Here is a 13,571-nt window from a genome sequence, read left to right on the forward strand (position 1 = left end):
TATCCAATAATGATACAACAACAATACCCACAGCAGTTACTGTATAAGATTCAGCCATGTACAATGTTGTACTTTATTCAGTAAGTTGGCATGCAACCAAACATGATTTGAGAACTGCCGGTTGTAAGCCTGAAGTCATGCATTGATTATCAGGCCCTGTTGGACCATGAACAGACATCATATTGCTATAAATTTAGTTTCATGAAAGATGCCTACCAAAATACACTATGGGTATATTAGTTGCACAGAGGAGAGAGAGAGAAAATAGGCACAGTCATTTTCAACAAATGTTTGGTGGAAAGTATTACTGGCTTATATCAAATGTATTAGTACACTTCGGTTTTGAAGCAAGAACATGACACACCACTAACAAAATAATAATAATTATATATTTAATAAATTTCTTCAAAATACAACTTTATTCACATTTTCATTTCTGGAAAAGGTAGTGGTAAGATAGAAAGGAGACCATTTTATGTTCTAGGATAATGTCTGAATTAAGTATTACAATGAAGTGAAAAGGCACATTTTGGAGGAATATAGTAGGTGCTACAATTGTTTGCATATATAAATATAATTGTTTGTTTTAATTAATATTACTGGTAGATATCTTCCATGGAGGTTTTGCATACCAAAATGTTTACAAAAACAGCAAAATTGAGTCTTAACAGATGAGCATTAACAAAACCACCCCTGTGCAACATTACCAAATCCACTATAGTTTAGGTAAAAACAAAACTGTACATTTGTACATCTATATTCAATGTTTAACACTTTAAATATAAAAACACAGTATGAAACAAATACACCAAATCATAAAAGACTCATACAGTGGTAAACTTTTTTCCAGCTGTGCCTTCATTTAAATATGCAACATAAATTAAAAAACAAAACAGCTTATGGAACAGAATTATGAATCCCTCCTGGAGCAAAGCACTGATTCAACTGTGATGTACCAGTGTTCATTTAGGTCACTGAATGCCCAGATTTTTACCTTCGCTTCCCTGAGTTAACTGTTCCAGTAAGTTTAAAATAACTTCTATTCTTTCAAGCAGAGTCAGGTTTTTGTTAGCCACTGATCTTAGGAGAAGTGAATAAACATACTTATTGGTCTTAAGAATGTCTTCCTCTTCAATGTTACCTCTGAGGGAGAAAAAAAAAGATAAGCTGATTGTCCAAAAAAGCACACAGCTTCTGCAAATTACTCCAGACATCTGACACCACCTCTTGTCACTCAAGTACAATAGCATGCCTCTACCAATTCCCACCTGAAGAAAAGGAGTTTAAGAAATGGAGATAAAAGGAAAATGGAGCTGAATTCCAATCTTTTAAATTGCAACAGAACCATAACTCAGCTCCCATTGCAAGGGAACCCAAAAATAACTGACTTCATAGTAGGAGGTGGCCTGTCTTGCGACTTCTCAACATTTTGTGATTGGTCCAGTATCCCACAGAATTCATTTTTCATATTTACTCCAGCCTCCCATAGAATCAGAGTTAACAGGGACCCCCTGCATCATCCAGTCTCCTGCACAATGCAGGAAACGCAGAAAAACTCCCCACCACCACCACCCTGCTAGTAACACCTGCTCCATACACAGAAGATGGCAAAAAAAAGCCCCAGGATCCTTGGCTAATCTGGCCTGGAGAAAAATTGCTGCCTGACCCCAAAGTGGTGAACAGCATTTCTCTGGGTGTGTAAGAAAGGGTCTCAAGAACCAAGCACTAATACAACCCTTCCTGTCCTCATGATCTGCCTAAATTTATTTCCGTTGATTTATACCATGCCCTCCTGCGAATGGCTCAGTTCACAGAATCGTGGCAGCCATTTTGTGGCAGTCTTCATTCCCTGTTCTCAAAATTTTAAAAGTGCCCACAGGCTCAATAAGATTAGGATCCCTGCTGAAACCAATGCAAGTTGCATCTGTCACAAAAGTAATTTGCCAGAGGGATTCAAGTATGTAGAATAGTCTCGCTTCTCCTAAGTGAGGAGTCTTACTCCAATGAAGGAAAGCGTGTCTAATTAGGTCTTAAAACTTATACTAACCCTGTGTTTTTATTTATTTCAATTTTGCAGCAATTTACAGTTAAAAAAAGGTAAAGGTAGTCCCCTGCGCAAGCACCAGTAATTTTTTTCGACTCTGGGGTGACGCTGCTTTCACGGCAGACTTTTTACGGGGTGGTTTGCCATTGCCTCCCCCAGTCATCTACACTTTCCCCCCAGCAAGCTGGGTACTCATTTTACCGACCTCGGAAGGATGGCAGGCTGAGTCAACCTGGAGCCAGCTACCTGAACCAGCTTCCGCTGGGATCGAACTCAGGTCATGAGCAGAGGGCTCCAACTGCAGTACTGCAGCTTTACCACCCTGCGCCATGGGGCTCTTAATTTAGTTACACAAAAAGTAATCTAAAGTATAATTTTAAACTTTCTATCTCTGATCTTTATTGCAGAATATGCAAAAAATGAAGGTTTGTTACATAAACGAAGAACTTTTGGAATTTATGGACAAGCGCTTTGTTGTGTTCTATGAAAGCTAGAAAAGAATGGATGTTAGAAAAATCATTATTTGATGGGAAAACTTTTTCATGAGAAAGACTAAGCCTACTAGGGCAACCACTGATTACTCCTTGGAATTACATCTCACAAAAGTAAACATGCCAAGCAAGCATTAAATCGATGATGTACACAGAACAGTTGGCAGGGTGGTTTTTTATCACAAATATTCCAAGAAAGCAAGCAGCTATTAAATTAACATTTGGCAAAGGGAACTGACAGGTTTTTTATTGCTCAAAATAATTTGTCAATTAAGATGCTCCAATTAATTTAAATAAGAATATTCAAGAGTAGGCATTTTGTGTTTTAAAAGAGTTTTTTTGTAGCCAGATTCCACTCGGGTGTACTGTTTTGTTCATTTTAAGTCCTGTGCTTTATTCATTCCTGTTCTACTAAGGGGATGCATAATATAATATTACTGGCTATCAGGATATATTCTTAGCTAAGTACCCTATTTAAATCTAAGATGAGATAAAGTAATGTAACAAACTTATCTCCATAAGGCTGCTCCTTTCTGCAGGGTTCTCAGTTAAAATTACGGCTGGGTACAAAACTAAAAAGGGTGGTTCAGGGCAGCCCACAAACCAAACCCTAAACCACCCCAAACAGGCCCTATCTGAACCATGCAAATTCAGTTCAGCCTTTCTTCTGACTACAGCTCGCCAGGGCCAGGAGAAGGGGGTAGGAATTGCACAGGAAAGGACTTCTTTTCCCCATTTTTCCTGGCTGTGGCTTGCCGCAGCCCAGAAAAAGAGGATGGCAAACACCCAGAATGGGGCTTTCCTTTAACCCTTCAGTTTTGCACCTTCCCCCTTTGAAGCAGCAGGGAAACTGAAGTGTTAAATGGCTCACAGCCATTCAGTTTTATGCCCCACCCTTTGAATGCTGGGAGCAAAAACAAAGGGTTAAATGGCTGACTGGCAAATGAGTGGCAGACCCCGCAATGCTTAGCTTTTAGTTTAATTGGCTGGCCTCAAACTAGCCAAAATTCTGGTAAATGTTCAGGGAAGGCACCTTCCCTGAACATAGGTTCCCAAGCCTGCCCAAGTTTTGGCTTGTGAGCTAGTTCATGCCCATTCCTAGTTAAAACCAATGTGGCTGCCTTTGCAGCCTAATCCTTTAGCAGCAGTTGTGCAAACATAATTCAATGTCTGACAACCCTTGTAAGATATCTCCACATCTTTGACCTTACTGTACAGGATGGCCAAGCAATGGCATCAGGGGAGCTTGAAGTCAGCTTTGCAAAACTGAATTACATTTTGTGTGCCAAGGATTGCCATCTCTATAGCTTTCATGTTCTCTCTCTGCTTTTCCAGACCCCTTGTCCAACTATGTCTATATCTCTTTTAATAAAATATCCGCAACCTATGATCAATTCATACATGCTACAGTAAAGCTACTTGAATGAGCCACAACAGACATAATATGATCATGCTATAGCACCAGCTACAATTAAGTGCTCACAACAGCTTTATGCTTTCATTTTCCAAAGCTCAAAAAAAGTTTAGAATTAGATTGCAATGTATATGTAGAGTCTTTAAAGACAATTAGCAATGATCAAAAGAGAAGAATAGGAAGTGTAAGCAGATATTCTGGCATGAATTATCAGTTTCTCTAAGCCTGTATGATACTCTACTACAGCATTCTTAACTGTTGCTAATGGATTAACAATAAATGAGTTCGTCTGATAAAGGAACTACATTTCAGTCTTCTGTATTTATATTGCCACCTTGTGGAGAATTAAAAATCTAGTGCAGCAACTAAAGGCAAAACTAGAAGCACCACAACCTCTCTGCTGCTATTTCATCCTGTATTCCTCCCCCCACAGCTGTTCAGCAGGAGGGCTAATAATTGCTAGATTCTGCCAAACATGCCATCAGCACAGGCATCCAAAGAAGTCTGAGAGTGACTATTCCCCTTACAAAATACATGACTGGCATGTTGAGTTGTTCTTTTTTCCTCAAATTTTCTAACACAGAAGCCAAAGCCCAGCAGTTATTTTGGCTCTTCTATTTAAATACATTAGCCTAACAAAATCCAAATGCTGAAGAATGTGCCAGATGTGTTGTACTGGGTCCAGTATTCCAGCTGTACCAAAGAATAGCACTGACAACACTCATGTACTTTATTCCTACCTTCCCTCCAAGTAGTGCCAAAAAATACAGATGAACAGACCGATGTTGGCACACACTAACATACATCTGACTCCTTATAGCAACCTCAATCTTAATCTGAATGCTTGTCTATAGCACCATAGAACCTATGATAATGTAGTTTGCACATGCATGTATACACAGACTTTCCCCTTCATTCTCTCAACAGTATCTGAACAAATATGCCAATATGATCATGGTAACAAGAACACTAAAGAGTTTCCTCTCCAGAAGGCTGAAAACCTTTTCATGAGCTTTGAAAGAAAGAGCTGCACTTCACTGTCAATTTGTTTAATTGCACAGCCTTTCTGTAGTTTTGCAAGGTAGTGACTTTGATACTAATTTCAAGATCATAAATGATAATTGAATTTTGGTGGTGGTTATATATTCTTCATGAAATGTGTGTAGGCTTAGGATGAAATGCATAAAAGGGGAAATGTAGTTGTGATAATTTAAATGAATAATGACTGGTATATTTCTGGATTTTAAATGAATATAAATGAGCAGTCCAAACCTATATATAAAGGAGACTGGGCAACAAAAAGAAAGGATATCTAGAAAGAGAAACCCACTGTTACGCAAGCACTTATGTGAGGTATCTGTACCACAAAAAAGATTGCCCTATGAACTGACACTTACCCCATTTTCTTTTTTGTTGATGTAAGCAGCTTAATGGACTGGAGGAGGAGAAAGGACAATCGAGACTCAAATATACTAAAGAGTTTTGATAGTTCTTCCTTATTAAGGCTTGCAGAAGAATTTTCAGTTGGTACTTTCTCAGCACTGTTTTTGCCATCTTCAAGTCCCTGAAAACAGAGGACATTTGTGAAAATGGTTACTAAATCTAGATAGAATACCACAAATTAAGACATATGTGAACACATGCAAGCTGACATAGGTTTCAAAACAAAGATGCAATTTCATGAAACAAAACAAGTTGCTATAGGAGAGTTGTCAAATATACAAATATCAATTAAACATTGCTTTCTGAACATACTGTAGCCAGATGAAAGCAACACTGCAGAACCACAGATCACAAGTTCATGCTTTCTAATTACCTGCTCACATTCACCAACTAGTTCTTTTCTTATGAGATGAAAAACAGAGTGGCTCTGTGTCATTATATCCAAGGCCCCATACAAAGTCTTCAATTTTCCACCACTACTGTTCTGACCTAAAATTAGGATCAGAAAGACATGAGTGTTGAACACTTCATAGTTAACAGCTCTGTCCAAAAATACTTCAAGAATTTAATAACTGGGATTTTGTTTTTACACACAAAACACATGCAAGCTTTCACCAAAACAGCAAATTTCAATGTATCCCAAGGCAACCAGGAATTAGCATTTGCTTCTTTTTTGTAATAGTTATTTCTAACATAGCAACTGTCCCACTTACTTGCCATTTGAAATTCTGCAAATGCCACTCTTTCCAACTGTACACGTAACAGCTCACACGGTGCATCCTTCAGGAGTTGGAAAAACTTCACAGCTTTACCATAATGGAGATCAACTAGTACTCTGTGTTGTTTCCGTTGATGCTCATCACCAACCTTTAAAGGGTAAAATTCATTTTTGTGTCAAAGTTCATTCAGAAAAATAAAAAGCATAGCCCCAATTTGTCCTATGCTTGCTACAGAGCTATTTAAATGTTTATAGAAAATAGGTGCTCAGAAGAAAGCATATGGTATGGGACTTTCTTTATGACGGTTTAGAAGGCTAATTCTTTTAACAAATTGCTATTAAATATGTGCAGGCTCCTACTGGAGTAGTCCCATTACCCTACCAGTGTGCCATGCAGTTACATTTTAAAAAATCCAAATTGACAGCTCAAGGAAAAATTCTCCCTCTACAGCATTTTCAAACAATTATTTTAATCATGCAATAAAACACAAGCTTGGATACAAACAATGGAGCATTAATGGAAGGGATCTTTGTCAAAGTCCAGTACAGCTCCCTGTGCTCCTCAATAAACTGTTCCTTCAGGTAAGGAGACCCTTGGACTGAAATGCAAGTGATCTGCAATGAAAGACTAGGACTAATGGCCATCAAACCCTCCAGGAACTTGTGCAAAGGCAGCAAGATTTTATGCAAGGGAGTGCTACACACTCCCCAACTCTCAGGAGGAACTTGGAGGAACCAGAATGGAGTGCAGCAGGAAGGAAAGATTAGTAATAATCACTTCTGCAAACCCCTTTTGTGGCTTCTGGATTCAAACAGTTTTCATTCACTTCATTGCTCAGGGCCCAGATTATCCATCAAGACAGGCCACAGCTGTTACTGGGGTATCACAGTATACCAATACTGAAACTGCAGTATTATCTCACTAGAAAATGACACATTTCTTGTACATCCTTGACTATTATGTCAGTTGTGAAAGCAGCACTGGCCGCTGGGACTTTACTCAACACAAGCAAGAATTCCCAAAATCATTCCACAGCTTTGCTGTTTTGCAAACTATTCTACCGTTCTCTGTGGCTCTGTACACTTTCAATATGCTACTAGCTACAGTGCTTATCTAACACTAACACAACATTGTTTAAAGAAAAAAAGACCACTACCTTCCCCTGCATTATTCTTATTTCAGGTACCATTGCTTGATTCTTCAAAAAATTCTTTGAAAGCTGTGCCTTCCTCTAAAAAAATTAAAACTTGCTACATACAAAAGGGAGATTAAAAATACAGAATGGTACACCCTCCAGAGATGTGGGGCAGAGAATTTTCTGGTGCTTTATTTTTCTTTTGATTTCTACACATTATTTCATAAAGTTAACAATGAATAGGTGCCACTACCAATACAGTATTAGACAAGCATGGTTGTTTCAATGTGTACAATGTTTTTCAGGTAATTATGGTTAGAAACAATGAGTGTACATGTTTTACACGAACAGCAATCCAAATAAAAATATCAAGTGATTCCATGTTTATTAATGAAAATCCATTACAAGTAACACCCCTGTTGTTGAAGAAAATTAAAGAGTATGGTGAGTTAGCAGGTTTTTATATCAATAAAGAAAAATCGAAAATCCTTACTAAGAACTTGTCTTTAGGCAAACAAAGAGCTACAAAATGTTACATGTTGTGAAGTTGCTTCAAAAGTAAAATATTTAGGTGTGGAGATTACGATGAGCAATATTGATCTATATAAGAATAACTATGAAAAGCTTTGGCATAAAATTGAAGATATGCTAAAACGGAATAAACTGAATTTATCTATGTTGGGGAGGATATCTGCAATTAAAATGAATGTTCTACCAAGAATTATGTTTCTTTTTCAAACCATTCCAATTGTGAGAGATAAGAAACAATTTAATCTTTGGCAAAGAAAGATCTCAGAATTTATATGGGCGGGCAAGAAACCAAGGATTAAGATGAAAATCCTGACGGATGCAAAAGATAGAGGTGGCTTCCAATTACCTGACTTACTGCTATACCATGATGCAGTATGTTTGGTATGGATTAAGGACTGGATGACTTTGACTAATAAAAAATTATTGGCTCTAGAAGGTCAGGGAAATACTTTTCGTTGGCATGCATATCTGTATTATGGGAAAGAGAAGATGGATGGATTTTTCTCACACCATTATATAAGGAGGAACTTGTTGACTACTTGGGAAAAAATAATAAATATGGTGATGAGAGAAAACCACTTTGGATAGTGCCAACTGAAGTTATAAAATTGTCAAAGTCCACGAGAAGAGAAATATGTACCATATGAACAACTGCTAAAATTTCAGGGAGGTAAAGTAGAAATGAAATCGGCTGAAGAATTGCAGGGAAAATTTGATTGGTTTCAACTGCTTCAAATTAAAAGCTTGGTAGAAAAAGATATCAGGAATACAGGTATAAGATATGAAAAAACAGAAATGGAAAAAATGCTGTTGGGTGAAAATGAAAAGTTGATTTCAAGGACTTATAAGTTGTTACTGAAATGGTCTACAGAAAAGGTTGTGAAACCTGAAATGATTAAATAGGCAATAAACTTAAACAAATAAATACAAATAGAGACGTGGGAACACCTATGGAAGAACTCTATGAAAATTTCAACGTGTTATAATATAAAAGAGAACTGTTTTAAAATGCTGTACAGATGGTATATGATGCCTAAAATATTAGCAAAAATGAGTAATCAAGTCTTTGATAGGTGTTGGAAATGTAAAAAACATGAAGGTTCTTTCTATCACATGTGGTGGACTTGTGAAAAAGCGAAGCAATTCTGGCTTATGATTCAACAAGAGATATCGAAAATCTTCGGATATAATATCAAGAGAACTCCAGATGTTTTCTTGGTGGGATTACAAATAGAAAGCTTTCCAAAGCAAGACAGGACATTGTTGTGTTTGCTTTCAGCTGCAAGAACACTGTATGCGCAAATGTGGAAGCAAGACAGAATACCTGAAAAATGGGACTGGATCTTACTAGAATCTTAAAAGACTGTAATCTGGAGAAATTTAAAGAAGATTGGAATAAATTCCAAAATTATGTGGAGATACAATGGAAGGTGAAGAGTCATTTAGTGGTTTTTAATAACACTGATTGAACTTTAAAGGAGAAAGAAGGACTGATTATTGAGTACTGTTCTAGTAGTGGAATATAAGTAGCTGAGTTAATATAGTAAGCTTATGTGAGTTAAGATATGATTAAGATTTGAATAATTTTTAGTGGTGACTCCATGCCTATGAACTTTATGGTTAATGTTTAATATGTATTAATTGAACTTTTAAAGTGGAATGGATTATGGTTATTTGATTAAATATGCAATATTGACAAATAAGAGTTAAGAAATAATAATAATAGTTATATTGGAGTTAAGATAAAGTTAAGTGAATGATAAATTTTAGTTAAGAGTCTATATATGTAAATTTTTACTTTTAAAAGGTTTTTAATTTGTTTTCTATACCGGCAGAGGTCATAAATTGGAGGGTGGGAAATTATGTATGTAATGTATTGAAAAATTATCTTTAAATGTTGATAGTAGAATATCTCTCAATATATTGCAAAATAAAAAAAAAATGAAAAAAAAAATGAAGTGATTCCATAACTTAACCTGTGCAGCCAATCAAGATCCAAAGCTAAAATTCTTATATCTCCCTTTTTGCTAGGGCTGCCAACATATGGTTGGGAAATTCCTGGAGATTTGGGGGTGGATCCTGGGAGCAGCAGGGCCAGGATAGAATGTTAGAAATCTAATCTCCAAAGCAGCCATTTTCTTCAGGAACTGTGTTGCCGGGACATTAGCTGTAATTCTGAGAGCTCTCCAGGCCGCAGCTAGGGATTGGCAGCCCTATTGCTCACATCATGGAAGGGATATTGTAATCCATATAAGATTGTTCAAGTATCAAGTAATATAAGTGCTGCTATGCAGAGTGACAGTGAAGCTTGAGATGCCACAGTGAAAGATTCTATTGAAACAGATGAGTAGACAACCACAGCCCAGGCTTATCATGCACTGTTCTCTGGATGTGATAAATTTTGTGTGTCAAGAGTTCAAGTTTTTGAGAACATGCTATACTGTCTTCACATTCTTACAGGTATTATTCCAATAAAAGTAATTTCCACATAAGTTTTGAATTTGTTTTATTACAGTATTTAAACCAACACATTAATTTTTTTCTCCTACTCAAATATTTCAGTTCAGGTATTGATTATTAAAATTAACATGAGGAACTTTAATTTAGTTTATTAAATGTCAAAATACACTAAATCAGATCAGTTTATCATATTTGTACAAAAAAACCCTTTCCATTATGGCTACCCTCTTGCAACAAGGTTTCTCCTTCTGAAATGTGATGGGATAATTCTATTACTGGTGAAAGATCAGGGTTAGCACAATGGCAGCAGTAAAAGCAAGAGTTATCATCTAAAAAGGCTACGCTGAAATGCAGAGCCTGATAACTATACAGCGATGATCAAAATTTGCACTTTCGTAAATTCACATACATGCGCACAAACCACAAGAAAAGGTGAGGTATAAATGTTGTAATAAATAAATATAAAACACTCAGCTTACTAACCATGAAAAATGAAACTACTTCATATCCTTCCTTTTACATATGTAATAAGTAAGAATCTCAGAACCTCCTCATAATCCCTGGGCCAAAGGAGGCCCATCTGAAAGCGACCAGAGACAGGGCCTTTTCGATTGCAGCCCCCTGTTGGTGGAACCAGCTCTCGGAGGAGGTGCGGGCCCTGCGGAATCTTGAACAGTTCCTCAGGGCCTGTAAAACAGCCCTCTTCCGGTTGGCATACAACTGACTGATACCTGGATGCCTGAATATCCAAACTTATGAACATCAGAATATTTGAATACTGGAATACTTGAAGAACCGACTTAAGGAAGAGGTAGCATAGTATATTGATGTGTGTTTTATCTATTTATGTATTTTACTGAATAAATTATTAATGTATTTTAAATTGATCTATTGTTAGCATTCTGTGTTGTAAGCCGCCCTGAGCCCGCTTTGGTGGGGTAGGGCGGGATATAAATCGAACAAAATAAATAAATAATAAATAAATAATCATGACAAAAAGGCACACAAAGGGTTTCTCTAGGCACATACCTGGTTTCTCAAACAGCTGTGATACATGGAAGCCAGCCTGTGGTGAATAGTAGCTGCCCGGTACTGGCAAAGGGGTTGTCGAGCAGACACGGTATCAACATCACAGTATTTCAAAGATTTCATCATTGCCTCACTAACTTCTTTTTCTATCTAAAACACAATATACCAATAACCTTTCAAAATTACAATATCAAAACCAGTTGATTTCAGAAATAATATCCTGACTTCTGTGGTCAAGTTAATCAAACCTGGAAGAGGGCAATTAAAGTAGGGTTCCCAGGTCCCCCTGGCCACTGGCAGGGGATGGGGGAAGTGAGGTTGCCAGGTCCAGTTGGGAGGCTCCTAGAGATTTAGGAGCCTGGGGAGCTCAGGAACTTCAGTGAGGTATGTCATGGAGTCCACCCTCCAAATCATCCATTTTCTCCATGGGAACTGAACTCTGTAATCTGGAAATGAGCTGTAAGTCCAGGGGATCCCTGGAGGCTGGTATCCCTAAAAGACAGCAAGCCAATGTAGGCCCTAAGCTTAACAATGGCAAAACAAGTAATCTTGTCGCCTTTTCCATGAAGTTCTCATTTTCAAATAGTATCAGGACAGTATTTATGCACAAGCAGCAAACAAAACAAAAGACATTAATCAGGTCTTTGTTGACATATACATAAATAGATAATACAAGCAGAAATTACAAAATGGAAGCTGTAATTTTTCCCATATACTAGAGAAACCATATTTTACAAAGTCTCTGTATTGGGTAGCTTCTTTTGCTTCCAAAATTCTACTACTATTATTTTTGCTGCTGTTAGAAGATTCCTTATGAGATTCATATTTTTATTTTTAGACTATCCCAGAAGAATCACTCCAGAGTTGCCTGGAATATTGCTACTAACAATTTATCCTGTAGTTTTACAAGTTTCTTGCCGAAATATCTGGATTTTTAAGCACTGCCACAGAGCACAAATAAATGAACCAATGTACTTTTTGCATCTCCAGCAAATTCTGGCATCACTGGAGCAAGTTTGGGAAGCATAATACCGCCTATAAATTACTTTTTTGCATTTCTCCAATTCCATAAAATTTCTGAATATCTATGTGTAGCTTTATCCATGCTATTTTGAAATCTCCATCATTAAATCCGTTTCCTATCCTTATATTCAGCTTTTACTTTCTCCCTCAGTTTCTGAGACCTTTCTGAAAAGCTGGCCTAGATAGTATGCATTCCAGCTATTTTTTTTTTTTGGGGGGGGGGGGAATCTTTATTTTAATGTACTGTATAGTATTGTTAAAATAAATCAGTATATCCAAAACTGGAAGATTTCTATTATTCAAGCATTCATTTTGATGATTTGCTGATGTATTTCACAAAAAAATCTAGTAAGTATCTCTCTTCCACTTCTAAAAACCAAAGGGAAGCATCTTCTTGCTCTAAAAATATTCTGAAAGTCAAAGAGAAACCTTTATTTATTTGACTACATTCCAACTGAAGGGGGGGAAACATGCCTCTTCTAGAAACAGAATAATGCTGGTGACCAGCAGTATAAAAACTGCCACCCTCTAGAATGAGAGGGTTAAGAAAATAAGGCTATGTGGCCTGAGATGTTTGGGAACCCTTTTGTTATGCCATTCTGGAAACAATATCATCATAAGCAGTACTTTTTCCAGTAAAGATATACATGAAAGACTCTTTTTATTACACATAATTGCTAGTACAATAACTGATTACAGTAAATAAAAATTGGTTACTTGTTCCTGAGCCTTTCTGGATAATGGAGCATAGTCTTGCAACAGGGTTGCCATAGTAAAATAGGTAGTAGACAGTTCCCAGTTGACAGAATCCCAGACAGCTGAATGGACATCTCTTTTTCCCAGTGATCGTAAGGCCTTCAGATAATAGTCAATAGCCTAAAAAAAAAAAACAAAAACGATTAGTGCACAACAAAGTGGTTACCAAAAGTGAATACTATTATTATGAGCCTAAGTGGTTCATGGCGGGTATTAAATATCACCTTTTGTTTTGAATGTTGATGGTTGTGAAGATTCAAACAGTACACTCCCCCCATTATTGAACTGTAGTCCATTATCCTCTCCTTAAAAGCAAGTGTAAAGGAAATACCTGTATGACTCATCTATGAGGTGTGTTAAAGTTAGCCAGTGAACTCCAGTGTCTACAAACTTAAGACCCAAAGATCTGATTCTTCTAGAATTTCACATGAAAATAAGGAAACACCACTACAAATATATGTCCACTAACCATTGTCTCAAAACTCATAATGCTCCACTTCAATCTGATTTTGGCCAGGGTTCAGTA

The 13,571-nt window shown here is 37.0% G+C and overlaps 1 protein-coding gene across 1 annotated transcript in view; it reads right to left on the reverse strand.

Moving 5' to 3' along the window:
• Nucleotides 1-375: 375 nt before the first annotated feature.
• Nucleotides 376-13,571, reverse strand: part of EDRF1 (erythroid differentiation regulatory factor 1) — a 39,552-nt gene continuing 26,356 nt past the window's right edge. Inside the window, exons 19-24 of the mRNA XM_060241439.1 lie at nucleotides 13,007-13,165; nucleotides 11,267-11,416; nucleotides 6,106-6,259; nucleotides 5,766-5,881; nucleotides 5,347-5,513; nucleotides 376-1,143 (exon numbers count right to left, since the gene is read on the reverse strand). Of these exons, the coding sequence (XP_060097422.1) occupies nucleotides 972-1,143; nucleotides 5,347-5,513; nucleotides 5,766-5,881; nucleotides 6,106-6,259; nucleotides 11,267-11,416; nucleotides 13,007-13,165 (918 nt within the window). The 3' untranslated portion in view covers nucleotides 376-971. The remainder of the gene's footprint in view (nucleotides 1,144-5,346; nucleotides 5,514-5,765; nucleotides 5,882-6,105; nucleotides 6,260-11,266; nucleotides 11,417-13,006; nucleotides 13,166-13,571) is intronic.

This window comes from Heteronotia binoei, chromosome 6, assembly GCF_032191835.1.
Source record: "Heteronotia binoei isolate CCM8104 ecotype False Entrance Well chromosome 6, APGP_CSIRO_Hbin_v1, whole genome shotgun sequence".
In the NCBI taxonomy this organism is placed as follows: Eukaryota; Metazoa; Chordata; class Lepidosauria; order Squamata; family Gekkonidae; genus Heteronotia; species Heteronotia binoei.